The sequence below is a fragment of the Adiantum capillus-veneris genome, chromosome 4 (assembly GCF_014529385.1).
Source record: "Adiantum capillus-veneris isolate H3 chromosome 4, ASM1452938v2, whole genome shotgun sequence".
Taxonomy (NCBI): domain Eukaryota; kingdom Viridiplantae; phylum Streptophyta; class Polypodiopsida; order Polypodiales; family Pteridaceae; genus Adiantum; species Adiantum capillus-veneris.
In genome coordinates, this window is record NC_140934.1 from 109,875,635 (window position 1) to 109,902,452 (window position 26,818).

The 26,818-nt window shown below is 44.0% G+C and overlaps 1 protein-coding gene and 2 pseudogenes across 5 annotated transcripts in view; 2 read left to right on the plus strand and 1 right to left on the minus strand.

The window, feature by feature from the left end:
- LOC147459787 (Nucleic acid-binding proteins superfamily) overlaps positions 1–26,818 on the plus strand; it is a 110,325-nt gene that overhangs the window by 46,742 nt on the left and 36,765 nt on the right. For all 5 annotated transcript variants that reach the window (XM_086510986.1, XM_086510987.1, XM_086510989.1 and 2 more), the window contains 3 exons: positions 14,420–14,560; positions 14,665–14,806; positions 14,892–15,029. In XM_086510986.1, coding sequence (XP_086367112.1) covers positions 14,420–14,560; positions 14,665–14,806; positions 14,892–15,029 — 421 coding nt within the window. The remainder of the gene's footprint in view (positions 1–14,419; positions 14,561–14,664; positions 14,807–14,891; positions 15,030–26,818) is intronic.
- Positions 726–3,678, minus strand: LOC147459789 (uncharacterized; annotated as a pseudogene).
- On the plus strand, positions 3,746–7,182 carry LOC147459790 (uncharacterized; annotated as a pseudogene).

A 26,818-nucleotide genomic window follows, 5' to 3' on the forward strand; every position in this document is an offset into this window, starting at 1 on the left:
TTGTAACATCCAGTATTGACAAGGTATTGGCCTTGGCAAGGAATGCACCGATGTTTCTTGCGACGCACATTACAGGGCCATCAACAACCATTTCTTGAAGCAATTGTTGGCAATCAGCGTTGCGAGAGTTCACAGAACTCAGTTGCAAGAAAAGATTAATATGGAAACAAAATCAAAAAGAGCATCAATATATCGTGGAAGATTTCAAATATATAATAAAAGAGCAGAAAACAATAAGCAAGATAGGGCAATTCTTACAAATGCCCTATCTGATGGGAGAGGACCATTTGCAATCAGAAGGTCACCAACAGACCCACCAAATCTTGACTGCGAGCTGTGCTTTTGTAAAATAACAAAAGCAAGTGTACTCAATTGAGAACGTCCACTCGAAGATTGTTGAGTACCTATCTCATCAAGAAATGCAGGTATCTTGCAATGAGGGGCGAATGTAAGAGACATTGGGAAAGGTTCCGCTGTGCTTCCAACAATAGTATCATGGATGGACAAGGAATACAGTGCTGACCCCCTATCTGTCCTATTTTTGCGTCTGACAACTGGGCTGTCAATGTGAACAAAGTCACCGAGGTGGAGCTTGTCAACGTAGAGCTCTATGTATGGATCATTTATCACCACCGTAATAGTGTCGGTGCATTCTTCATCAACCAAGTCGAGCTTCAAGTAACGGTTGTATTTCAGTTGGTCAAGACCAACTTTGTATGTCCCATCTAGTTCAATATCTCGCCCTCAATACAGAATCGTGGGCTTGAGTTAGAGATATCAGTGATCAATAATTGTAGGAGAAAACTTTGAGGAAATGGAACAATGCTCAGATCAATAGGCTTGCTATCTAGTTGAGATGATTCACCCAATTCATACAAGCCAGAAGGTTGAAGAGAAGGCTCAATGTCAATCGGGCTTAGATCATTGGCATTGTTAAGAGGTATGTCCTCAATAGGGTTTGGGACAATTGTTGCTTGGAGTGGCAAGGGAGGCTCAGTAGACAAAGGCTCAATATCAAGAGGTGTTGGCTTGTTTAGCGTATGGGATGGAGCAACTGTTTCAACATATGGTTCCTTCTTGATATTAATGGGCTCCACCACGGGTTGCTTGTTTACATAATCCAAAAGATAGCAACAAAAACAAACAACTCTATGAGTTGATAAAATCGCTCTCAAATAGACATGCTTTTCCAATAATGAATGCTGACATGCAGAGTTCACCGAGTCGTTCAAATGAAACGTACGCGTGTAATAGGCTTGTGAGGCCTATGAAGGTCCTGCTTCGATCTTTTGTGAGGCGTTGCTGATGTGCAAGCAGTTGGAGGCGCGTCGGAACGTTTACCGCTTGAGATAGGAGTACTTTCTGCCAACCGTCGAAGCTCTGTAGAAAATTAATTATGAGCACCTAACGCCTTCCGTATATAATGAAAAGTTGAATAATGATAGGTAGAAACACAAGCAATCATTTGTGGCACGAACTGTTCAAGGTGACAACCTTGCCGTATAACTACTCCTTGTATATCAAAGCAGCTAGAGGACAAAGAGGCGCTTTCAATTATAGGAAGGTGGTAATCATATGAGAGTGGCAAATGTTGTTGTGATACAAGTCTATGTGTCTGTGTGTGTTGTAGAGAGAGAGAGAGAGAGAGAGAGAGAGAGAGAGAGAGAGAGAGAGAGAGAGAGAGAGAGAGAGAGAGAGAGAGAGAGAGAGAGATTCAATGATTATGCGGCGAGAATGACGAGATATTAAGCACCGTAGATGACATGACACAAGACGAGATAATAATTCTTATCCTCATATATTACATATGTAGCTTAGTTATGATGAAAGGAAGTTCGACACAAAATATGATGACCACAAATGCATAGATGGCCGATTGAAAGGAGAGCATGTTGACCAAGTATGATTACTCAAGAGTTGCCTACTAATTGGCTTCTTAAAAGCTAACAAACTTAAGAAACGATTGTATGCACCATAGATAGCCTATTGAAAGGAGAGCATGTTGACCAAGTATGATTACTCAAGAGTGGCCTACCAATTGGGTTCTTAAAAGCTAGCAAACGTAAGAAACGCTTGTATGTATTCGCAAATGTGGAGAAGAGGGCATGGACCTAGAACATTGATCTTTGAACTACATATTAGAAGGATTGTAGTCGTGCAAGCCTATGTTCCTGGAGAGAAGCCACAATGCGGGGACGCGAAAGAAATATTAGGTGTGTCGCACAGCACATGATCAAGCCATTTCGACCTTTGAACGATATAGTAGAAGGATTGTAGCCGTGTAAGCCTATGTTCATGGAGAGAAGGCACAATGCGGCGATGCGAAATAAAGCCTAGGTGTGTCGCACAACGCACATGCATATGAAATGGTTAACCTATTTGGACTTTGTTTGGTCGATCTGAGTCAAGAACCACATAGTAGAAGGATTGTAGCCGTGCAAGTCTATATTCAGGGAGAGAAGGCACAATGTGGAAATGTGAATGAAAGCCTAGTTGTGTATGCTCATCGCTTAAACATGTCGAGGGTTATGAAAGCTACATTTTAAAAAACCAAGAACGGCTTGGTTGAACGCGAGCAAAAATCCAAGACTACACAAGCACTCAGTAACAAGATAAGACGACAAGAAGAGAATCCACGAAGCAACCATCACATTTCCATAACAATAATCAAAGTAAGCATGATTAGACAATAATATCGAACAATCTCGCAATGAGTAACACATTAATAATGCCGATCAACAATAGATTCGATGATACAGATTCTTAAAGAGTTTGGCCAAGCAAAAACAGTGAGTAGAACAAGACAAAAATCTTCAATAGGTCTCACCGCCTTCAAAATCCATGTTGTCAGCACCATTAGAATCTCCACTGCTTACGTACCATTCTTGGCCTTCAGAAGCAAAAGAACTCCCACTGTTTTGTTTGGAAGCGATTGCTAAGCAAAGTAATTTTAGCACAAAGTATTTTCACAAAGAGTTCTTCAGATACACAAAGGCACAACAATGCCTGCTTTTATAGAATTTCACAAGAGGTCTTCAAAAGTGACATTCAATTCAACTTCAACAGGCATTTGTTTATTGTAGGCATAAAGAGCACGTTTGTCATGGCACATTTGTTTATTGTAGGTTGAAAGAGAACACTTTTTAAATTTCCTCTTGGCAAATTGAAGAAAAGGAATTTGCTCTTGACAAAGTCAAGGAAAGGAATAGGCCTAAAAGAGCACGCTTTTCAAATTTCCTCTTGGTAAATTGAAGCAAATGAATTTCCTCTTGGCAAAGTCAAGGTCATGGCATCGTGGAAAACAAAGGTCATGGCATTTAATGCCTTGTAAGGCTATGCATCCTCTTCACCACTGTCGAATCCTATCAGTGGTGGAGAGGATGCATAGCCTTACAAGGCATTAAATGCCATGACCTTTGTTTTCCACGATGCCATGACCTTGACTTTGCCACGAGGAAATTCATTTGCTTCAATTTGCCGAGAGGAAATTTGAAAAGCGTACTCTCTCAGCCTATTCCTTTCCTTGACTTTGCCAAGAGGAAATTCCTTTGCTTCAATTTGCCAAGAGGAAATTTGAAAAGTGTGCTTTTTCAGCCTACAATAAACAACTGCCTTTGTTGAAGTTGAATTGAATGTCACTTTTGAAGACCTCTTGTGAAATTCTATAAAAGCAGGCATTGTTGTGCCTTTGTGTATCTGAAGAACTCTGTGAAAATACTTTGTGCTAAAATTACTTTGCTTAGCAATGGCTTCCAAACAAAACAGTGAGAGTTCTTTTGCTCCTGAAGGCCGAGAATGGTACGTAAGCAGTGGAGATTCTGATGGTACTGACAGCATGGATTTTGAAGGCGATGAGACCTATTGAAGATTTTTGTTTTGTTCTACTTACTGTTTTTGCTTGGCCAAACTCTTTAAGAATTTGTATCATCGAATCTATTGTTGATCGGCATTATTAATGTGTTACTCATTGCGAGATTGTTCGATATTATTGTCTAATCATGCTTACTTTGATTATTGTTATGGAAATGTGATGGTTGCTTCGCGGATTCTCTTCTTGTCGTCTTGTCTTGTTATTGAGTGCTTGTGTAGTCTTGGCATTTTGCTTGCGTTCCACCAAGTCGTTCTTGGTTTTTTAAAATGTAGCTTTCATAACCCTCGACATGTTTAAGCGATGAGCATACACAACTAAGCTTTCATTCGCATTCCCACATTGTGCCATGAACATAGGCTTGCACGGCTACAATCCTTCTACTATGTGGTTCTCGACTCAGATCGACCAAACAGAGTCCAAATAGGTTGACCATTTCATATGCATGTGCGTTGTGCAACACACCGAGGCTTTCTTTCGCATCGCCGCATTGTGCCTTCTCTCCATGAACATAGATTTACACGGCTACAATCCTTCTACTATATGGTTCAAAGGTCGAAATGGCTTGATCATTTCGTATGCATGTGCTGTGCGACACACCTAAGATTTCTTTCGCGTCTCCACATTGTGGCTTCTCTCCATGAACATAAGCTTGCACGACTACAATCCTTCTAATATGTAGTTCAAAGATCAATGTGCTAGGTCCATGCCCTCTAGATCAATGTGCTAGGTCCATGCCCTCTGCTCCATATTTGCGAATACATACAAGCGTTTCTTACGTTTGCTAGCTTTGAAGAAACCAATTAGTAGGCCACTCTTAACTTATCATACTTGGTTTACATGCTCTCCTTTTAATAAGCCATCTATGGTGCATACAAGTGTTTCTTAAGTTTGCTAGCTTTTAAGAAGCCAATTGATAGGCCACTCTTGAGTAATTATACGTGGTCAACATGCTCTCCTTTCAATAGGCCATCTATGGACTTGTGGTCATCATATTTTGTGTCGAACTTCCTTTCATCATAACTAAGCTACCTATGTAATATATGAGGATAAGAATTATTATCTTGTCTTGTGTCATGTCATCTACGATGCTTAATATCTCGTCATTCTCGACGCATAATCATTGACTCTCTCTCTCTCTCTCTCTCTCTCTCTCTCTATACAACACACACAGACATACACTTGTATCACAACAACATTTGCCACTCTCATATGATTACCACCTTCCTATAATTAAAAGCGCCTCTTTGTCTTCTAGGTGGTTTTATATACAAGGAGTAGCTATACGGCAAGGTTGTCACCTTGAACAGTTCGTGTGACAAATGACTGCTTGTGTTTCTACCTTTCGTTATTAAACTTTTCATTATATATGGAAGGTGTCAGGTGCTCATAATTAAATTTCTACAAAGCTTCGAAGGTTGGCAGAAGGTACTCCTCTCTCAAGCAGTAAACGTTCCGACGCGCCCCCAAGTGCTTGCACATCAGCGGTGCCTCACAAAAGATGGAAGCAGGACTTTCATAGGCCTCACAAGCCTACTGCACGCGCATTGTTTCATTTGAACGACCCGGTGAACTCTGCATGTGAGCATTCATTATTGAAAAAGCATGTCTGTCTGAGAGCCATTTTATCAACTCATAGAGTTTGTTTTTGTTGCTATCTTTTGGATTATGTAGACAAGCAACCCGTGGACGGAGCACATTAATATCAAGAAGGAACCATATGTTGAAACAATTGTTCCATCCCATGCGCTAAACAAGCCAACACCTCTTGACATTGAGCCTTTGTCTAGTGAGCCTCCCTTGCCACTCCAAGCAACAATTGTCCCAAACCCTATTGAAGACATATCTCTTAACAATGCCAACGATCCGAGCCCGATAGAAATTGAGCCTTCTCTTCAACCTTTTGGCTTGTATAGATTGGGTGAATCATCTCAACTAGATAAGAAGCCTATTGATCTTAGCATTGTTCCATTTCCTCAAAGTCTTCTCCCACAATTCTTGATCACTGATATCTCTGACTCAAGCCCACGATTCTATATTGAGGGCCAGATATTGAATCTATATGGGACTTACAAAGTTGGTCTTGACCAACTGAAATACAACCGTTACTTGAAGCTCGACTTGGTTGATGAAGAATGCACCGACACTATTACGGTGGTGATCAATGATCTATACATAGAGCTCTACGTCGAGAAGCTCCACCTCGGTGACTTTGTTCACATTGACAGCCCAGTTGTCAGACGCAAAAATAGGGCAGATGGGGGGTCAACACTGTATTCCTTGTACATCTATGCTACTAGTGCTGTAAGCACAGCGGAACCTTTCCCGGTGTCTTACATTCGCCCCTGATTGCAAGAAAGGTGCATTTCTTGATGAGATAGGTGCACAACAATCTTCTAGTTGACATTCTCAATTGAGCACACTTGCTTTTATTATTTTACAAAAGCACAACTCGCAGTCAAGATTTGGTGGGTCTGTTGGTGACCTTTTGATTGCAGATGGTCCTCTCCCATCAGATAGGGCATTTGTAAGAATTGACCTATCTTGCTTATTGTTTTCTGCTCTTTTATTATACATTTGAAATCTTCTATGATATATTGATGCTCTTTTTGATTTTGTTTCCATACTTAATCTTTTCTTGTAGCTGAGTTTTTCGTACTCTCGCAAAGATGATTGCCAACGATTGCTTCAAGAAATGGTTTTTGATGGCCCTGTAATGTGCGTTGCAAGAAACATCGGTGCATTCCTTGCCAAGGCCAATACCTTTTCAATATTGGATGTTACAATTCTAGTGCCTGTTCGTAGTGCACGCTTCAGAGAGAGCTTGCCGCCGTCTTTCAGGCTCAAACCGAAAATTTGGGCTACAATCGTGAGGTGCACTCATATAGCATATAGTGATATATTAGAAGCGACTTCTCTCATTTTCTTACATAGTTGCCGTGTCCAGGTTGTTTGGCACCCTCCGATTCGTCAACCTCAATAGTGTGCTGCTGGAGAAGCATTGTTCCAATTGTAAAATCACAAAAGTGTATAGACTTAGGCAGGCACCTTATTGTGGATCTTGCAATAATAACACCACAATTATCACAACACTGAAGCTGGAAGCACGTATTGCAACAAAAGACAAAAAGCTTCTTGATGTGCAAGTTGTTGGTGCAGCAGCCGATTTAGTGCTTGCATTAGATAGAACCTTCAACCAAACTTACGCTGGGTCCGTTTCCGAGATAAGAGATACCTTGGCAACAACCTCACGGTTTGGCCGTTTCAAAATCAACGCAAGTGGCCACGTGGTGGCGTGTCAAACTGAATCTTAGTCCTGTGAATGTTTGCCTTTCATTACTAGCTACCCTTTACTTTGCTTGCTTGTTCTAACTATATCCTCAAACAAAACCAATGCTTCCATCCTCTACTTCTTTGTAACGTGCTTTTACACACTTTTGGTTGTGGTTCTAAGTATTGTGGTCATGCTTGTAAGTATTGTTCGCTTCTTCCGCGAATTGAGAACTCAAAACATTTCTGTATTTCTCTTCTCTCTCTCTCTCTCTCTCTCTCTCTCTCTCTCTCTCTCTCTATCGATCTAGAATCAAATACAAATAGACACACATAGATACACAAAACATCCTCTCTCTCTCTCTCTCTCTCTCTCTCTCTCTCTCTCTCTCTCTGTCTATTGCTTGTAAACAGAGTGGTCTTGTACGGTCACGTACGTTTTGTCCACGTACGAAGACGTACGGTACTCATCGAACTAGAAAATTTTATGTCGTACGACATGGTTACGTACATTCAAAAATAAAAACACGCAATTCTTAACCCTAGATTTTACACTTAGGACAAATAGACAATTGATTATCACATTGGACAAGAATGCAACTTGCAAAAAGTGCCAAGTGCCGACACTCAAGAGTTGAGAATCAAGGCAATGAGACACAATGGGTATGAACTGCGATTCGCATTACATATGTCATAATCAAAAAGCTAAGTTGAGATTTGATAATCAAGATGATACAAAAAAGTAGGCCTTTTAAGCCTCAATCGTGCAAAAAGTGGAAGTAGGGTCAAAAAAGATATGAGACACTAAAGTATAAGAGCTTTCTCCGCTCTCATCACCATCATCATCTTCCTCTTGTGAGCTATGCTCATCGATGTCATCTTCATCCTCACATGAATCGGATTGTGGTGTGTCATAATCTCCCTCACTAAGGAGATTTCCCTCCTCGTCATACTCCGGCTCTCTAGGGTCCATTGTGTTGGATCTACGAATAGGCACATCCTCCAAAACAGAGGCCGCCACAATGGAGCCGCTTCCCGAGCCTCGCCGCACATAGGTTGTAGGAGTAGTAGACTATCTCACGCCCACGGCCACGAGCATGGGAAGCTCTTGCACCTCTACCTCTTGTAGCCCAAGGGACTCCACGCACAATGACCCTCTTGCGTGATCGTGTGCGAGAAACCCGTCGGTCAATCTCCTCTAGCTCCAAGTAGAGCTCGCGAAAAATTTGCTCCTCCGTCATATCACGCTCTTTGTTGACATTTTTTGAGAGTATCAATTGAGAGCTTGCAATCATCAACATTGACCTATTTGACAAGTTATACAAAAGTTCAAACGAGTCAAGAATCAAGATAAAGTTAGGCTAGTTAGCACATGTGAATTGGAATGCAAAGCCATAGCCCATATGAGTCAAGAAGCAAGTGTGTAGAAAGAGGGTTTACTTCATAGGCATCTCATGCATGGAGCGCAACATTCGGAGATTGGAGCGACAATAGATGAGCCGCTCCAATTGCTTTGTTGACAGTTTGTTGCGAATTTTGGTGTGGATAAGCGAGTATGCGGACCAATTTCGCTCGCATGCACCGGATGAGCAATCCTATATTATATTCAAAAGATAGTGAGTATCATGTATGTAATATAATTCATGAGAGAGAGAGAGAGAGAGAGAGAGAGAGAGAGAGAGAGAGAGAGAGAGAGAGAGAGAGAGAGAGAGAGAGAGAGAGAGAGCCAAGGCCCGAGGCTTAAGAGGGTTTACTTGTCCAAGAATCCTTAATGCAACTCTTTGAAGGTGAGGTAATTGGTACCCGAAGCTCTCCCACCAAAAAAGAGGCTTCACCAAGGACTCCCTCTTCCAACATATGGTGGAAGTAAAAGCCATGCCTCTTTGGTCTCCATAGTTGATTAGCTCTTGAAGGAATGCGCCGTGAGGATCTTCAGAGAGGGCCTTGGGAAGGAAGTTGCGGCTCTCTTCTTGTACCATTTGGTTTGTGAAAAGATCCGGCTTCTTGTAGGCCGGATGCAAGAGAGCCGCAAAGTGGTGAATGGGCCTCTTCATAAAATCCAATCTCTGTTGGAAAAGAAAGAGGATATCATCTTTCTTGGGGGAATCTTCAAAGACATCACTACAAAAAGAGAGAGAGAGAGAGTGGTGAGGCATAGTGCAAATTAGCAAAAAACATATTGTCGACTTGAGAATGGAGAGCAAAGGAGATACATCATACCGTGTCCCATCGGGTGGACCATCAAGAATGGTTGATGCCTCTATTTCCTTGTATGCCTCATCCATGAAGTGGTGAAGAAGGCCTATGGTAGATCCCTCCATGTCGGTCATTCGGAGCACTCTGTAGATGGGCAAGATGGCTACCACAAGACCCTTCACCTCTTCCCAAAATTCTTTTTTGAGAGAAAGCCATTGGATGGCCTTTGCCTCTTGTGAGGTTGCCGAGTTCTCTCCATCATACCATTGGTTGAACTCATCGGACACCATGGTTTTTTGCACTTTGTTTTGGACATGGTAGAGGCGCTCAAGAAGAAGCCACATAGAGGCAAATCGTGTTGCCGAGGGTTTCTTCAACTCCTTGTCGGAGTACGTGCGAAAAATTGCAAGTACTTTCACCTTAGCATTGATGAAGTTGACGATAGTGAGGGCTTGGGTGAGAATGGCCTTCACCCATTCTAGTTTTCCTATGTCTTCCATGAGAAGATCGAGGCAATGGGAGGCACAAGGGGTCCACACAATGTTCTTGTATTCGGCCTCAAGTAGTTGGCTCATGCTAATGCAATTGGATGCATTATCGGTTATCACTTGCACCACATTTTCGGGCCCAACCTACATTAAAGAGAGAAAAATTTAGAACACTTATCAAGAGGGCAAAAAGTAGTAAGTACATACTACACATTGCACAATGCACATTGTACAAGAAGAGGGGACAACTTAAACTCTCGCCTCTTCTATTGCCGCCTTGATGTGCTTGTAGATGAATTTTCCCGTGACCTTCTTGCCTCTTGCTCCCTCATCAACCGCTCTCAAGAAGTAGGTGCCAAGAGGGCATGACACGAGTATGTTAATGATGCCCGTCTTCTTACGATCGCTCCACCCATCGGAGAGAATGGAGCACCCATATTTTGCCCATCCGGCTCGCACGGGCTCAAGGGATTTGTTGATTCTTGCCCGCTCTTCGTCGAGCTTCTTAGTGCGCATGTCCGCATAGGATGGACCCGTCCACCCCTCACATGGACCGACGGCCGCAATAGCTTTCACCATCCTCTTCCACCGCTCTAGTCGAAGGATGTTGAAAGCAAGATTACACTCAATGATGGTGCGTGCAATCTCAATGTCCGCAAGCCTTTGTCTCTCTTTGAGGAAAGACAATGGACCGGAGCTCAAACCCACCGATTGCGAGAGAGAGGCTTGCCTTGCTTGCTTTGGAGGACGGCCACTAGAACTTGCCGATGCCTTCTTCTTATTGGTAGCCATTGAGCTTGCTGTCGCGTCACCGCTTGCAATGGAGGTAGAGGGAGAAGGGCCGCTTGTAGTTGTATCCTCCTCCGAGTTGGTAACATCAATGTCGGGCGCCACTATCTCCTCTTGGGCTCTCTTCATCCCCACCTTGCGCCTTTTCAAAGGGAGATACTTCTTCTTGCACTCTTTCAAAATGTCGTCGGGTATATTGGGACATGGACCGGCTTCACCTCCCATCTTCGTCAAGTGGATGATGAGTCGAGTGGAGGAGGAGGTCATGATCTTGGGACAATACTTGCATGTCCACCTACAAACGTTTCGTTTGTCCCTCACTCTCTCATAGGAATGGCAATGCTTTTCAAAAGCTTCATGAAGAGGGGGAGGCATGATAGAACACTTGAAAGTTGAGAGATTTAGAGCTTGAAAGTTGAATGCCAATGGAGAGCTATGAGGGAGGAATGGAGAGCTCGAGAGCTATAGAGGAATGCTTCATGGAGGAATGGAGAGCTTGAGGGAGGAATGGAGAGGCTAGAGCTTGGGAGGAATGGAGAGCTTGAGAGCTATGGAGGAATGCTTCATGGAGAGCTATGAGGGAGGAATGGAGAGCTTGAGAGCTATGGAGGAATGGAGAGCTTGAGAGCTTGAGAATGACTCATGAGCTTGAGCCTTGAGTTGGAACATAATGGAGAAGAAGAGAAAGAGGGCATCCTTATATAGATTTAGAGTGTACACACTTGCCCTTAAGGCTTGAACACAAGAGAGAGTTAGATAAGAGAGAGAGAGAGAGAGAGAGAGAGAGAGAGAGAGAGAGAGAGAGAGAGAGAGAGAGAGGAGCCTAGGCCCTAATGGAATCCAAGGTAAAGGACCAAAGCAATGAGAGAGAGGGAGAGGGAGAGAGAGGAGCTAATGGAATCTAAAGCAATGTGAGAGGGAGAGGGAGAGAGAGGAGCTAATGGAATCCAAAGAAATGCTCAAGGCATGTGGGAGGTGAGGGGGGGGATCCTAGGAGGGATCCTATGCCAAAAAGTCACGTAAATTCCTCACAGTCAAAAGCGCAGTCAACATTTTTTAAATCGGTCAAACAGACTAAAAACTGGCCGGACGGAACGAACGGCATTGCCGGACGGGACGACACCGGACGGGACGCGACGGGACGGGACGGCACGAGCCGTACGACGGACGAGAACAACACTGCTTGTAAAGCAACACACAAGCTCTGTGTGTGTGTGTGTGTGTCTAGTCCTCAATTCCTCTCTCTATCTATCAATTATATGCAAAACAACAAACACTACTCTCTTCCTCTCTCAATATTCCAAAAGAGATAGACATTGACATGCTATTTATGCAAACACATCCTCTCAATCAACAGTTGTTTCTAGCACTCCATAGTGTATTGCAAACAAACTTAAGCTTTGAATCATTTAGACTTATGATGCAACAATGCTTGTTTCAGAACCACTTAATAAATTTTATCACACTCTTCAGCTTCATTCTTCTTTGGGTCACAGCTAGAGTCATTGAGTGAAAGAGGGACAAAATTGCATGCTCTATACGATACTTGTAAAACATCGATGAGTCTCACAATGGAAGTCATCAATATTTTTGCTCACAAATTCGAAAAAACACCTATCGTAATTCTTCACAATGCTATAAGTGGACACAACAAAAAACAAGTAGTTGGAAAATCAATTGAATAGTTCAAAAAAGGACTTCTAATTATAGATGGATCTATTATTGGCTTCATCTATTATGCTTTCACGACTTCACAATCACGTCGTAAACTTGTCCATTGGACAATTGAAGAGTATGATGCATTAACCCACTTGTGGAGAGAGAACATGCATAAACCAGCTACTCAAATCGCAGATCTATTTATTGAAAAGCAACCACTTTGTGTCCATATACACTCTACAATTACAACAAAACTGAAGCGACTAAGACATATAAAGCTGACAAAGACTGCCTCATTGCAGCAACATCCTTCCATTCATCCACTACAGAAAAACAAGATTGTAAACAAATTCCTAAAGAGGCTTAATGTCACACCTACATATCTATGCAAAAAGTGTGGCCGGTTGTTTTTCCGCTCGCAAGTCACGCATTTCACTCCTCCACTGTGCTTACATGTTGGAGGTGGAAAACGAAAAAGATGCTCCTCTCTATTCTGTTGTCGTGCATGCAAACGCAAATCAAACAGATCTATGGTGCCGTTTGAGAGCTTGCATACGTTGGGCTTTAAGGACCCTCTGCTGCCAGTCCTGCAACTGAACAATGTTGAAGCACGCGTGGTCTCCATCCGCATACCATTCGCAAAGATTCGAGAACTAACTTATGATGGCCAATATGGCTTGCGACACAGTGTCGTGAATGTCCTTGCAAATATCGAAAAAACACAAGTAGTTCTTCCTCGATTTATCCAAGATGAGGCTTCCGTCTTGATAGGGCTCAAACGTAAGCTCGAGTACACACATTGCTACCTTTTTGGCCTTGTTAGACCATTGCTGACAATAAAGGCCACACAGGCTCTTCCTCATATCTCTTTATATAAGAAGGAAAACATAACTATAAATGATAAATAGCTTGCACACTTTCAAGAAATCTCACACTCATCACTTCCCCTAAACACAAACACATACGAGATGGAGAACGAGGAAGCTATTGACACTGATGTGCTCCTGCACAGTATCACTACTGCTGAGCAAGTTGTTGATTACAACAATAAAATTCTGTATGTCGCACCATCAGAGGGGAACAATCCACTTTGTTTATTTGCTCATGTGTTCTGTGAGGAGCTCAGTTTCCCTATGATCTTCTTTGGAGAGCCTAGAAAATACCACCAACACGTATCTAAAAATTACCAAACAGTAGCCAAATGGGAGCCTATGCACAAAGATAGACGTTTTGTCCTCAACATCGACAATTGAACAAGACGGAACGACTTACAAACCATTGCGCAAAGCTAAGATCATAAGATTCGTGAAATATAACATTCTTAAATACCCAGAAGACTACTATAGAGAACAATGCTTGTTATACCTTCCTTGGACCAATAACGAAGACCAACATTTGACAGAATTCTGTACATGGAGTGATGTATATAATGAATATATACAAGCCATAAAATCAAATGAACTCAAGTTCAATAAAGACCCAAGCCCAATAGAAAAAAAACAAATGCACTACATTTCGTCCGCAACCACAACTAGTACAACCAACAACGATCAAGTTCACAAACAACAAAATGATCAAAATAGTTTCCCTTTACAATTCACCTTCAAAAGGTTAACAAATTTAATAGATGCATTAAAAATATTGCTTCAACGACACACTATGGAAATTCCAATCATTATCTTGGGTGACTTCAACATTGACATTAAAGTTCCTAATACTTCCTACTACCAGCTTTCCTCTTTCCTAAACAAATATAACATCCGACAATTGGTAAAAGATGTTACAACTATCTACGGATTTTCTTTGGACCATATTTGGGCGAGCTTTGCAATCTCCGAATACGAATTAGGATCCAGCTACATGTACTGGACCGATCACTCCACGACATACATTATGCTACCTCCTGACCACCTTTAACATAGCCACTCCCCATTCATTCATCATCCTGCAGGCCTCTGTGATCTCTCACCTTGTTTGTTTTCAGAGTTGGGTAGGGCACGCCCGGCCGCTCCCCTCATACACCAAAAAAAACCTTAACTGGTGATTGCATTGCACGTGATTCCCGAACCCAACCCACCCACGTGCACTGCACCACAGAGTGAAAATGTTTAGACTAAAATAATTGATCTGTTTAACTGTTCTTTCACAGACTCGAAAAAATTGGGGAAGTTGAGTTTCACCCACAGTGGAATCACGTGAAACAGCAGACATTATTTCTTACAGATCAGAATCACGCTTCTATGCATTTAATTCTCTGGGATGAGCAAGTATCTCTTGCAAGTCTCTTCAGGTAAACATTTACCTGCTGCTCTCTAGGGCTTGATGCACAATCCAAAAAGTAGCCATGCACAGTCTGACAAGTCTTCTGTTTTCCATTATTCCATTATATTTTAGTCAAGGAAGTATGGTTGCCTTGGAGAGACCTTTTATTTCACAGACTGACCCTAGCAACGGTCAGCAAGACTTCGCATTCTTTCTAGAATATGGCAGTGCATCTCGAATATATACTGTGCCATTTATACATGATGAAGAGCAGGTCAGTTTTATCTCCTAAAGCTTCAGTTGTAATCCTTTTTTGAAGGTGTAGGTCTATTATATATCATGGAGTGGTGACTTATCAGGTAATGCTGGGGACAGCAAGTCAGGAAAGGTTTAAACTGTCATCAGGAAGTTACGAGAGATCCCCTGTCATCTTTTCACAGTTGATGCTACCCAGAGATTCTCAGGGATGTACTGATTATTGCAACTTTCCGGTCCAGGTAATTCTTAAATTTTGGTGTACAGCTTTTGGCTTCTTCTTGACTTAAGTTTTCTATCCAGGGCAAGGCATTTAATGGATTGTGGGGAATGCTCTGGGAGCTGCATCCTGTTTTTGCATTGGACAGAGAGTCTTATTTTATGCATCCCAGACATGTTTCATTCTTCTCACAATGGACAGACAGATCTTATTTCATGCATGCGCTTGTGCCAAAAGGGCACCTGGAAACTTTTTCAGCCTTGTTGGGACCGGAGAGTGGCATGGCCTTTCTGCTGCTGCAGATGTGTTGGAGTCCTTGGTCTCCTTGTTTCGGTACATAGTCAGTCTTGGGGCCAAGGTATACTCCATCTTTGAGCAGATAGTCAGTCTTGGGGCCAAGGTATACTCCTTTGTCACCAGTACCACCAGCTTATTCGCTTGGACCATTGGTTAGATCAGAGACTTCCACAGCCTGCGCTCGGATGAGACCAAAGACTTTCAGCTTTCTCCTCTCAGTTTTGGGCTTGCATCTGAACTATTCGTATCAGGCATCGGATTATCTTCTTCATGTGGATGCTGGGTCCTCACACATGCCAGATTGCTAGTGGACACTTGGGTTGGTACTGTGGGACATGACCGATTCACATTCAATGCACTCTCCATGCTGTTGAGAGTCTCTGTCCTTACTTATGGGTTAGCTCCCATTACTTATGGGTTAGCTCCCATGCTCTCAGGATTTAGAGAATGGTTTGTGCCGTCACGAGGTGCATGGGTGTCCATCATGGCTTTACCACTTGGGGTGCAATTTCATGGCTACTGCAATTCCTAGTTTTCATAAGTTTTCTAAGGGGTAGCTGAGGACCCCGTTTTCATGTTTACAGAGCTTGGTTATTGGCGAGGTACTTTGGACAGGTTGCTAGTTAGGGAGTATGAACCCATGCAATATCACACTCTAGGTGTGTGGAAGGCATGATGCATACATGTTCTCAGTGCGGAACCCCACTCTACTATCACTTTCTCTAGTATCCATAGTCACAAGTGGCATTTCATCATTTTGACACATTTTGTTTGGTTTTACATATGACAAGAAAAGACAAATAGGTTTCCTGGGGTATAACGCCATAATATGCGCGTGATAAACAAAAACTGACATTCAAGAGAACTCTATCATGAAAAGTCTTAAAGTCAAATCTAGTGAGCGTGAATAGTGTGGGGGAGAGTGGGCATCCTTGCTTCGCAATAATGGTGCTAGCAATGGTCTTTGAGATCCTTTTTGGGCATCAAACTCTCTCGTGGCACTGTGTGAAAGGCTTTACAACAGTCCACAAGTTGCAATGTAACTTCTGCACCGTGGCCTCATCAATCAAACATTGCTGAGTGAAAACATGATCTATAGTAGAGAAGGTTCTCCAAAATCGTCTTGTCTTGGTCGTCATAAGCCCTCACATTCTCCATATAGGAAGACTCAGCTCTGCCTCAAGCACTATCCCACAAAGTTTGGCCAAGATATGACCTACCATAATACCCGGGACTCTCAAGTACAATGGGGGTGTCAGGGTGCAGATGTGCGGTGCTGGACCCAAGACTCAAGACTCAAGACATTAGACCATAGAAAGTAGGTGATGTGATATCCCAACGACTAGAACCAACTACAATGGGGGTGTCAGGGTGCAGATGTGCGGTGCTGGACCCAAGACTCAAGACTCAAGACATTAGACCATAGAAAGTAGGTGATGTGATATCCCAACGACTAGAACCAACTACAAGGGCAACGTGGGCATACATGTGAATAAACCTGCGATGATAACCTGTATGGTCTACAAAGCTTTGAACACCCTTTGGATTAAGCGAGGGAGGTAATCTCACAATGGACACTATCTTGCAAGGGACAAGAGCTAAACTTTTAGCAGACACCACATGACCTAAAAGCGTACCTTGAGTTACCAAAAAAGTGGCATTTGTTAGGGTTGAGCTTAAGACGCGCGTCCTGACACTTAAGAAAGACTGCAGAGAGTTGAGCTAGGTGCTCCTCCAAATTTTCCACTCGGGTGGAACACTGAGCTTTAGAGAAGCTCGAAAAATCATCCATGAAGATTTGAAGATGATTAGTGAGGAAAGGGTAAAAGACGATGTATATTGTACAATTGGAAGGAGGAGTTTTTCAATCTAAAAGACATCCTTGTACAAATGAACATACCCCATGGAGTCACGAATGCAGTCTTGATCTGGTTCGCAGGATGAATGACCAACTGATTGTAGCCACTGAGCCCGTCCATGAAACTGTAAAGTATGCGTCCCGCCACATCTTTGAGCACACGTTCGGTGAAAGATGCTCGAAAACCATCTGGGATTGCCACCTTATTCAGAGCACGATAGTCGACGCACACACGGATTTTATTGGATTGCTTCTTGGGCGCGATGACCATGGGTGACAGCCACTCGAAGTGGTCCATAGGCACGATGATCCTAGCTTCTTGCATTTTCTCTAGCTCCAGTTTGACAGTTTTTGCATACTTACTGCTGAGCTTGTAAGCACGGCCTCTGACTGGCTTAGCTTCTATGACGAGAGGGTTAGCGTAGACACCCAATTTCGGTGGGATTCCTTCCAAATCTTTGTAAGACTATGGAAAAACGTCCTTGAAAGTGTGCATAAAAGAAACTACATAGTCAAGGAGTGCCGTGTGTTCCCACAGCCAAGCGGCTAAGAGAATGGGCTGAGGGTTGTCATGGTCCCCAAGGTTGACTTCCTTGACATGCTCAGAAGATGTTGCTAGTAAGGAGGTGTCAAAACATGAAGAGTTTGCTGCCTCTTGGAGCTTTGAGGCATCATGAGGTGGCGTCTGATTACTATTGAAATCAGCATATTCTTCTTGTAACCATCCTTGTGAAAGCTCGTCAAAGGGAAGTTTATCAGACACAGAAGAGAGCGTTGCCTTAGTCATGGAGTTAGACCTAGAGGAAGCTGAACGTTGGGGGAACTCTTGTAAAGGAGATTTCTTACGTCATCTGGGGTCTTTGATAGGCTCACCAAGTCCATAGGCCTCGACAGTTGGAGTATTGGAGGCAACAGTTTTCATGACCTCAGTACCTGTTTCTGGGCTAGGCAGCACATTGGGCCCGACTACTGTAAGGGTAGTGGGAGATGGGGTATTTTCGGGCAAAGATTGGATAGAAACCACATAACAAGGCATAGACTTTGTAGCTTCCAACCACTCAAGCAAGTCATCCTCTGGTCCGTCAGGTGGGGTAGGCTGGTCGAGGTCGGGGTAAGACTCCACTGACAAGGAACTATGGTGGACTACTATATTCATGCCTCCTTTAAGTCGAATGGGTTTCATTGGGGAGCCAGGAGTATGTATCCACATTGTGTCATTTATCCAATCATGTAGTGCTTTAGTGTGCTGCAGCCATGGTTTGCCAATGAGCAAAGGAAAGCCTCCCTCAACCGGGGGAAGACGGACCACAACAAAATCTAGGCTAAAGGTGAAGTCCTTGCACCTGCAGAGGCACTTTGTCTACTATGCCCAAGGGGTAGACAGTCGTTTGGTCTGCCAAAGTGATTGTGAATGGGGTAGGCCTAGTCGACTGGAGACCAGTGCCAACATAGTGAACTCAGGCATCAGGTTGATGTGAGATCTACTATCCATGATTACCCTTGAGAATTGGCGTCCTAAAATAGACACAAGAGACGAGGACTCCTGTAATCAGTGAGAGGAGCAGTGGGATAGGAGATAATGTAGGACTCAAAAGGGTTGCACTGGGAGATGTCAGCCACTGGACCCTGCACCGGGGCACAAAGATTGAATGACTGTAAGGGTGTCACTTCGAAGATTTGCATCCAACTGGAGCATGTTGTAGAGTGACACTTGTTGAAAGGTGTTCTTCAAGATAGTCTGTGTTTTAGGCTTTTCTCCTTTGATGAGGGCCTTCTCTGGTACCTCGATCTGCTGCAAGTCAGCCACTGCTTCCAAGAAGGCCCCATCAATATCAGATAGCATGGAGGTAGATCGGCCTTTGGCACCAGTGGATGGCTTGTCAGTTGCTCTAGATAGGCTAAGTTGTGGAAGTGGGGATCGCAGAGTTGGACCTTTTCAAAGACTGAGGCCGAGGGCTGCCCTTTGTGCCCGAGTGAGGACACTAGCAGGCTCCTCCACTTGCTGCAGCTTGTCCTGAGGGGTAACCACATGAGTAGCAGGTGACGGCTGAGGGATGGTGCTCACCGCTATCAGGTTGATCTTTCGAAACGTGAACTCTTGTTGGTTCGGACCCGGGCTCGAAGACGTGGATGCCCGTTGCTCAAGACAATCTTTATTGTAGTGATTCTTAGCCTCAGGGCAATGACGGCGTCGATTGGATGGGCGAGTCGGGGGGTGAGGTGGTCTCTACTCCTACTACATGGAGGTGGAGGTTGAGGTGTAGAATCTTTGAGGGGCTGAGGGAGCATTAGCATGATAAAAGCTTTGAGATGGAAAAGTGCTTTGCATACCTTGCATAGGAGGGGTTGTCAGCAAAGGTGGCATGTGGTTTGGATGGCCATACGGGGAAACCATATTGGATGCAGGTGCCAATTCCTGGTGAATAGGTGCCAAGCCTTGTTGAAGCGGCTCTATTGTAATTGCCGAAATCCCTTCAGATAGTAGCAATCTTTGTTGCCATGTCTGGGGCCTAGGCTTCTCACAGAACTGGCAGTAAGCTCGAAGCGGGCATCCCTACGGAGGATGCCCAAGAGAGCTACACGTGCTACACCACACCATGGGCTTAGTTGCCTGCTGAGCCCTGAGCTCTTCTAGCTCCTGCTTGATCTGGTCCAAAGCCTTTTGATGTGGAGGCTTCTCTTGTCGAAAAGAGCAGGATCGCTCCTCTTGAAGAGCTTGTTGTAATTTCAGTGTTTCCAGTTTCCTAGGTAAAGAAGTCAAGGGGTCAGGTGGACTTTTCCAAGAGTATTGAGGCAGTCTCTACGTGACGTGAGTCGTTGAATAGCTTCCTTGCCCCTTCTATCCTAGTAGCAGCAGCGACGAACTCCTCCAGAGTGGCTTTGGGTCCGAGACTCTCTCGGAGTTTTGCCCGAGAAGTCTTGGGAAGAGCCTTCTCCACCCATTTCTTGACCATGAATTCTTGTGGTTGCTTGGGAAGCTTGGCGACTAGAGACTTTGTCCTTGTCATGAGTTGTGCAAAAGTCTCATTTGACTGGAGTACTAGGTTTGCCAACTCATCCAAAACCTTCTCTTCAAAGTCACACGGCTTGAAGGCTTCACAGAACTGTCATCGTAGTGCTGCCCAAGTTGTGGAGTGGTTCTCTGCGAACTGACTGTACCATTTGTCTGCTTAGCTATCCAAGGTTGACGGGAAGAGCATGAGGTAGGCGTCTTCTCTGTTGAGGCCACGACCCGTGCAGAGGGAGACAAATCTCCTAGCATGGTCGTCTGCATCCTCTATGGAGAGTCCTTTGAAAGTTGGAAATTTTATGTTCACCTTAGCCAAAATGCTTGTAGGCTCCTCCATGGCTGCGTACTCAGAAGCCTGGTGCTCCTGAGCTTTTTGTTACACAATTGGTGAGAAGGGTACCGAGGAAGGTGACCTGGGAGGGGAAGAGCTGGTTGAGGGAGTGGAGGTAGATGTGTGGGAGGGTAGGGGTAGCGAGGCTGGTGGACTTCTACTCGGCACAAAGGTTGGTGCTCTCAATGGTAGTACTTTAGAGGGCTCAATAGTGGGCTTTCTTGATCTTTAGACTGCCTTGTATGTGTCATCCAGTAGCAACAACTCACCCAAGCTCTGGGTGCGGAGATCCTTGAACTTGCCGGATGGTCTAGACCCACTGGGTCCAGACGAGACCAAGCTAGACTCGGCTAGACCACTCTTGCTAGGTAGGGACGAGTGACTAGACGACAAAGCTAGACTAGGACGAGTGACTAGACCACTCAGCTAGACCAGGACGAGAGATTAGACCAGTTGGTCGAGGGCTAAGGTGGACTAGACCAACTAGACCAAGTTGTTCGAGGCGAAGCTGGACCAGACAAGGCTAGACCAGCAGATTGACACAGGCGAGGGGCTTAAACTAGCTAGCTCCTCGACCTGTATGCTCAAAGGTACAATGGGGGGGTCGAGTGTAACAAACTCGCACACCCCAAGTCAAGATTCTACAGCGAAACAACAGAGATTCACTTCAAAGCAGTTCACAAAGATGACACGGCCCGGCGTAGTTCCGTGCTTAGAGGTATTGGCCCCAAAGATTGGCGCCCCTTTCTGTATTTGTTTTTTTATATTAATCTGTGTTCAAAGTACAAAGAGGGCCCGCGGGTCTCACTCTACGACTCTGCGTCCAGATGCTCTGAGAAGTGAGCCCCCAAAGGCCACTTATAAAGGTTACATACGGTTGCTAAAAGCAGAGCCCCCAAAAGCTTCAAACTCCAAAAACAATAAGTTTCCGAAAGCAACTTGGCGTCCAAAACTGCAAAAAGATGTCAGCTTAATTTCCGGCCAGTCCGTACGACTGTCAGCGCCGATTTGCGGAGATCCGTACAGTCAGCGTGATTTGTGGAAATCCTTACACCAGCCACGTCAATAGCCGCTTTGGATTATTTTCTTGTGTTCCCGAGGGTCCCCTCGTCACTTGGCCATAAGTTGGGACAACTTCTAGGGTTGCCACGTCACTAGTTTGTGCCATACCCCCCTCTTGAAAGAATTGTGATCGCCCTCGATTACACCTGCAAAACAGACAAAGGCCATAAACTGTGTCAGTACCGATGCACTAGACACAACAGATCTAGCACTTGTACAAATCGACAGTCACATCACCGGACATCACTTGACATCACATGACAAATCACATTTAAATTCATTCCAAATCTCAGACCTTGATTAATCGGCAACGTATTTAGTAATCGCATCTAGATCCAATCGGGACCTCACAGATGCTCGATTAACTAATCCTTATTGCAATCATGTCTAGAGATTTATGAGACTGAAATGCTGCAGTCATTTCGTCTTTCAGTTCCTGCACTCAAACAAGTCAAGTATAAATTTCATTTTTGGGAATTCCAGTTCATAAAGTCATACAGCAAAATACTGTCAGCCCAACAGTATCCTTGAAACCCAAAGGGACATTAGTGACTCTATATCAAAATCGGCTTGTGCAAGCCCATTGCACTAGATTCATTCATGCTGAAATCGGGGCTCTATCGGAGTAGACTACTCTAAACCGAATGCTTCAAGGTAAAGTTCCAAAATCTGAGGAGTATCTGCTAGGTCCTCCTCCTCTATCTTCTTCACATAACCAAGAACCGCCTAATCGCTTTACCTTTAATCTTTCTATCCCCTTGTGTGCCAATATCTGTTCTGGAACGAGTATCTCCTCGCTTTCCTCCACTTCGGGTTGCTCATCTGACTCCCCATCATCGGGCACATCGCCTTTAAAAGGCTCCAAGGGACTCACTCACATGAAAAGCATTGTGAATCCTCAAGTATCGGGCAACTTCAGTCTAAAGGAGACATCATTTATCTTTTGTTTTATCTGGAAAGGTCTATAGTATTTCATGCTCAGCTTTGGAAAAAGCCGCTCCTTTCCCTTTATCTATCTGTGAAATGAACAGTCTCGCTAAATGATCCGGCTTGAGTGTTTTCTTTACTGGAACGAAGTGAGCTTGCAGCTAAATCTATCGATGATAGTCAAAATGCCATCATGCCCACTCTGTGTCTTCGGAGATAAAAAATGAAATCCATAGCAATACTTTCCTAGGGGCAGGCGGGAATGGGTAAAGGCTGTAAGAGTCCTTGTGCTTTATGCCTCTCAAACTTGACCTTCTGGCATACTAAGCAACTACGTACAAAGTCGTCCTCATCCTTCTTGAGTCTCGGCCAAAAGAAGTAACGTTCCACACCTTTCAAGGTGGTGTCAATGCTGCGGTGACCCGTAAAAGGTGGACAATGGCATTCATTCAGAACCTTTTCCCTCAACGGCTGTGTAACGCACAACATCATTTTCTTCATCAAGCAGCCATCCCGTATGGAATATCCCGAGTGAATACATCAGAAAAATCTGGATCTGTGGCAAATTGATCAACCATGTCCTCGAAGCTTGTATGATGAATCATGGAAATAGCCAAGACTAACGGCTTTCGAGACAAAGCATGTGCTACCAAGTTCTTCTGCCCTTGTACATGGACAATCTGGAAGTGAAACTGTGAGAAGATGTTAGCCCACTGCATGTGCTTTTCTGAAAGTTGCTTCTGTGACAAGAAGTAGTGTAAACTCTGATGATCAGTGAAGATCGTAAAATTGGATTCGAGTAGGTAATGTCTCCACTGAGTAAGAGCATGGATAACCGCCAAAAGCTCTTTCTCATAAACTTGTGGTGTCAATTCCGGCCTTGAAAACAATCGGCTCTCATAGGCAATGACATGGCCTTACTACATTAAGACCGCACCTAGACTACGATCACAAGCATTAGAATATACTTCGAATGACTTTTGCAAATCCGGCAAAGTCAATATTGGTCCCGTAATCAATTTCTCTTTCAATGTCTGAAAGATAGTCACCTCTATGGGTCCCCACGAGGAAGGGACTCCTTTCTGTGTCAGAATGTGCAACGGTAAGCGACCTTTGCAAACTTTCAAATGAACCATCGGCAGTAAGAACATAAGCCCAAGAAGCTTCTAACTTCATGAACATTCTTCAAATCGGGCTAATCAGGTATAGTCTCAATCTTGGCCGGGTTCATCTGTACTCCTGCTGCTGAGACGATGTGTCCCAAAAAGTGTTTCTCCGGCAAGAAAAATTCACTTTTTTTGGCATTGATAACTAACTTGTGATCTCGCAATGCCTGAAAAACTTGTAGCAGATGGTGTCTATGTTCTACCTCATCCTTGGAGAAGACTATAATGTCATCAAAGAAAGTGCCGACAAACGATCTGTACTCTCTAAAAATCCTATCCATCATTTGGTTGAAAGTCGCTGGAGCATTGGTAAGGCCAAAAGGCATCACCAAAAATTCATATAAATGGAAGCTCGTCCGAAAGGCTGTCTTGTAGACATCTCCCGACACAATTCTGATATGATGATTTCTGCCTTTCAAATCAATCCTGCTTAAACAGGATGATCCCTATAGTCGGTCAAGACGGAAGAATTCAACCAAAGCAGATAGCTCAACCAAAACCAAGGGCATAAAACAGATATGGATCCCAAAGAAAATGCTCAGCAATAACCCAAATGTTACTCGCATTTGGATACCGAAACAAAAGCAAAAGGAACTCCCTTCAGTACAAGCAAAAGGAACTCCCTTCAGTACAAGCAACATCGGAAGGCAAACAGCTGCATTTGCAACAGGACAACCGACTTATGTGGATGCCAATAAGCAACAAAACAGTGGCAACAAAAGAAGTAGCAAAAAACCTACCAAAAACGGCAAAAACAAGCTACCAATGGAAAAGTCAAGAATATCATCGATCCTTGGAATCGGAAATCTGTTCTTGATGGTGATTTTATTGAGAGCTCTGTAATCAATGCCATTCTCCAAGATCCATCTTTCTTTAAAACCAACAACACTGGAGAGCAGTAGAGTGAAGTACTCGTTTGGATAAGACTCTTTTCCAAAAGGTCTCTCACTTGGTTCATAATCTCTTCATTCGGGGCTCGGCTAACACGATAAGGTGGTTGGTTCGGTAGTGTGCTTCAAGGTATTAAATCAATAGTGTGATCCTCAGCACGAGATGGTGGTAACTCGCCTGGCAGGCCCTCAGAAAAGCAATCGGCATGAGTGTGGAGAAAATCTTGGTGTTCTTTATCAAGTTCAAACATATTCTTTCTGTGTTCATCATTTAACTATTTCAAGTAGATCGAGTAAACAAACAACTTGATTTCATTAATTTGGAAACGGGCGAAGCTGATACAATAGGGACAGACTCGCCCTTCAGTTTTACATCAAGTACAATTTTTCGGCTCTTTTCATTTGTCAAAGTGGCTTTCTTTGCCCGATAATCGACCACGGCGTTGTTCTTATGGTACCAAGGGACTCCAAAGAGGATGTCACAACTTTCCAAGGGCATTATGTAAAAGTCCTCGTGCCCCAAATACCTCTGACAATGCAACGGAAGTTTGCCAGTGATGACAGGTGTACTGGCTATGCCTGTTCGAGTGCCGCTAGAATTGCCTCTGCAGGTGGTTGTAGCGCAGATAATGTGTCGTGCTCTCTACAGTGGGTGGTCCTCAATGCAATGTGCGTGACAATCTCACTCAAACAGACTGAAAAGAAAGGAAACAATAGACATCAACAGAGCTCACAAAGGCACAACAGTAGACCAGAACATATGACTCGACTATCTCAAAGACTGATACAGACTCTGGCGTGGCAGCACACTCAGCTCCAGCCCAGGACTCACAGGTACAATGGGGGTGTCGAGGCTCAGATGTGCCGGGATCGTGAAGACGTGCTGTGTGTATGGACTCTATCAAGACGACCACGTGAAGCTCCGAGGTGAAGAAGATAATCCCGATGACCAACCGCTACTACTCATATGTAACACCATAAAGAGCCACCAACGGCTCATAAATGTCAGCCATGTGGTGACCTGGCCACGATGTCCACTAGACCACCGTCGGTACCCTGCCACGTGTCACTCCCCAGCCCAGAGGGTCCGTCCAGCGTGAAACAGCCTAGACCAACTGTACTACCTGTGTCCTGTGAAAGTGACACTGTAGCCTGCTACAGTGGTCCCATCCTATCAGGTGTAATCTCGAGCCGCGCCGCCAATTTAGGTGAAATGAAGTTGGCCTTGGGTCCTCCATAAAAGAAAATCAGGGCTTCTTGATCTTTCACTTTGCCCCAAGCTCGGCAAAGTTCTGTGCTTTCATCAATCGTGCTTGGGTCAGTACCCATGCAATCTGGAACTAGTCCTGCTTTCATCTTGCCTTTTTTGCCACGTTCCTCAGCTGCTCTCAAACTCTTTGGCATGTCTTTATGTTGTTCGTGTTGTGCCTTTTTGGGGCACTTTGCGGAGACGTGCTCATGTTCCCCGCATCCAAAACACTTCCCTTCTTTGATGTAACTGGCCCTCTCTCGAAGAGTGAGCCGGGGTCGTGTATCCTTGTCTTTCTTTTCTTGGAAACTCTTTTTCTTTCTACTTTCATTGTGAGAGGTCTGTTGGGTTCTCTGAGTCAAGATCTCATCAGTGGGGTAGGTCAAATTTCCTGAATGTATTGCAAAACCCTATTTCGCATGACCCATCAATTCTTGAATAGAAGTAGACTTTTGTTTTAGGTAGTAATCTCGGATCTCTGTAGGGAGTCCGCAACAAAACCGCTCAATTTGTTCCTTAAACGAGACCTTCTTAAATGAAGAGGTTGGTAGAAAAGAGTTCCAAAATTTCTCGCAATAAGTGTCCAAAGGATCTCCCTTGGTCAATCCGAAGATGATTCCAAGCAGTTCGTATATCTCGTTCGTACTCCCGAGTTAGCCAAAAAGATATAAAGAGCCTTTTGAATTTCAACCAACCATTTAACTGAAGCTTCCTTCCTCAGAAGAAGAGTGGACCACCATATTCGAGCATTTCCGTTGAAGAAAGATGTAGTCCCTCCTAATCTTGGAGTGCTCTGAGTAATGCCCTCCAGAGAAAGCTATGTCAAACTACTGAATGAAGGACAAAGCCCTCGGAGCATCCCGGAACCCAGAAAAGGATTCAAATTTAATTGACTGTCCACCTTCTAGAAGAACTGTCTGAAGAAGAAGAACTGGGTAGTCCTTCAAATCGTACATGCTTCTTCTGCTTTCTTGCTGATGCAAAAGAAGATTGACGACCCAAATAACCCGGGAAGTCAGTC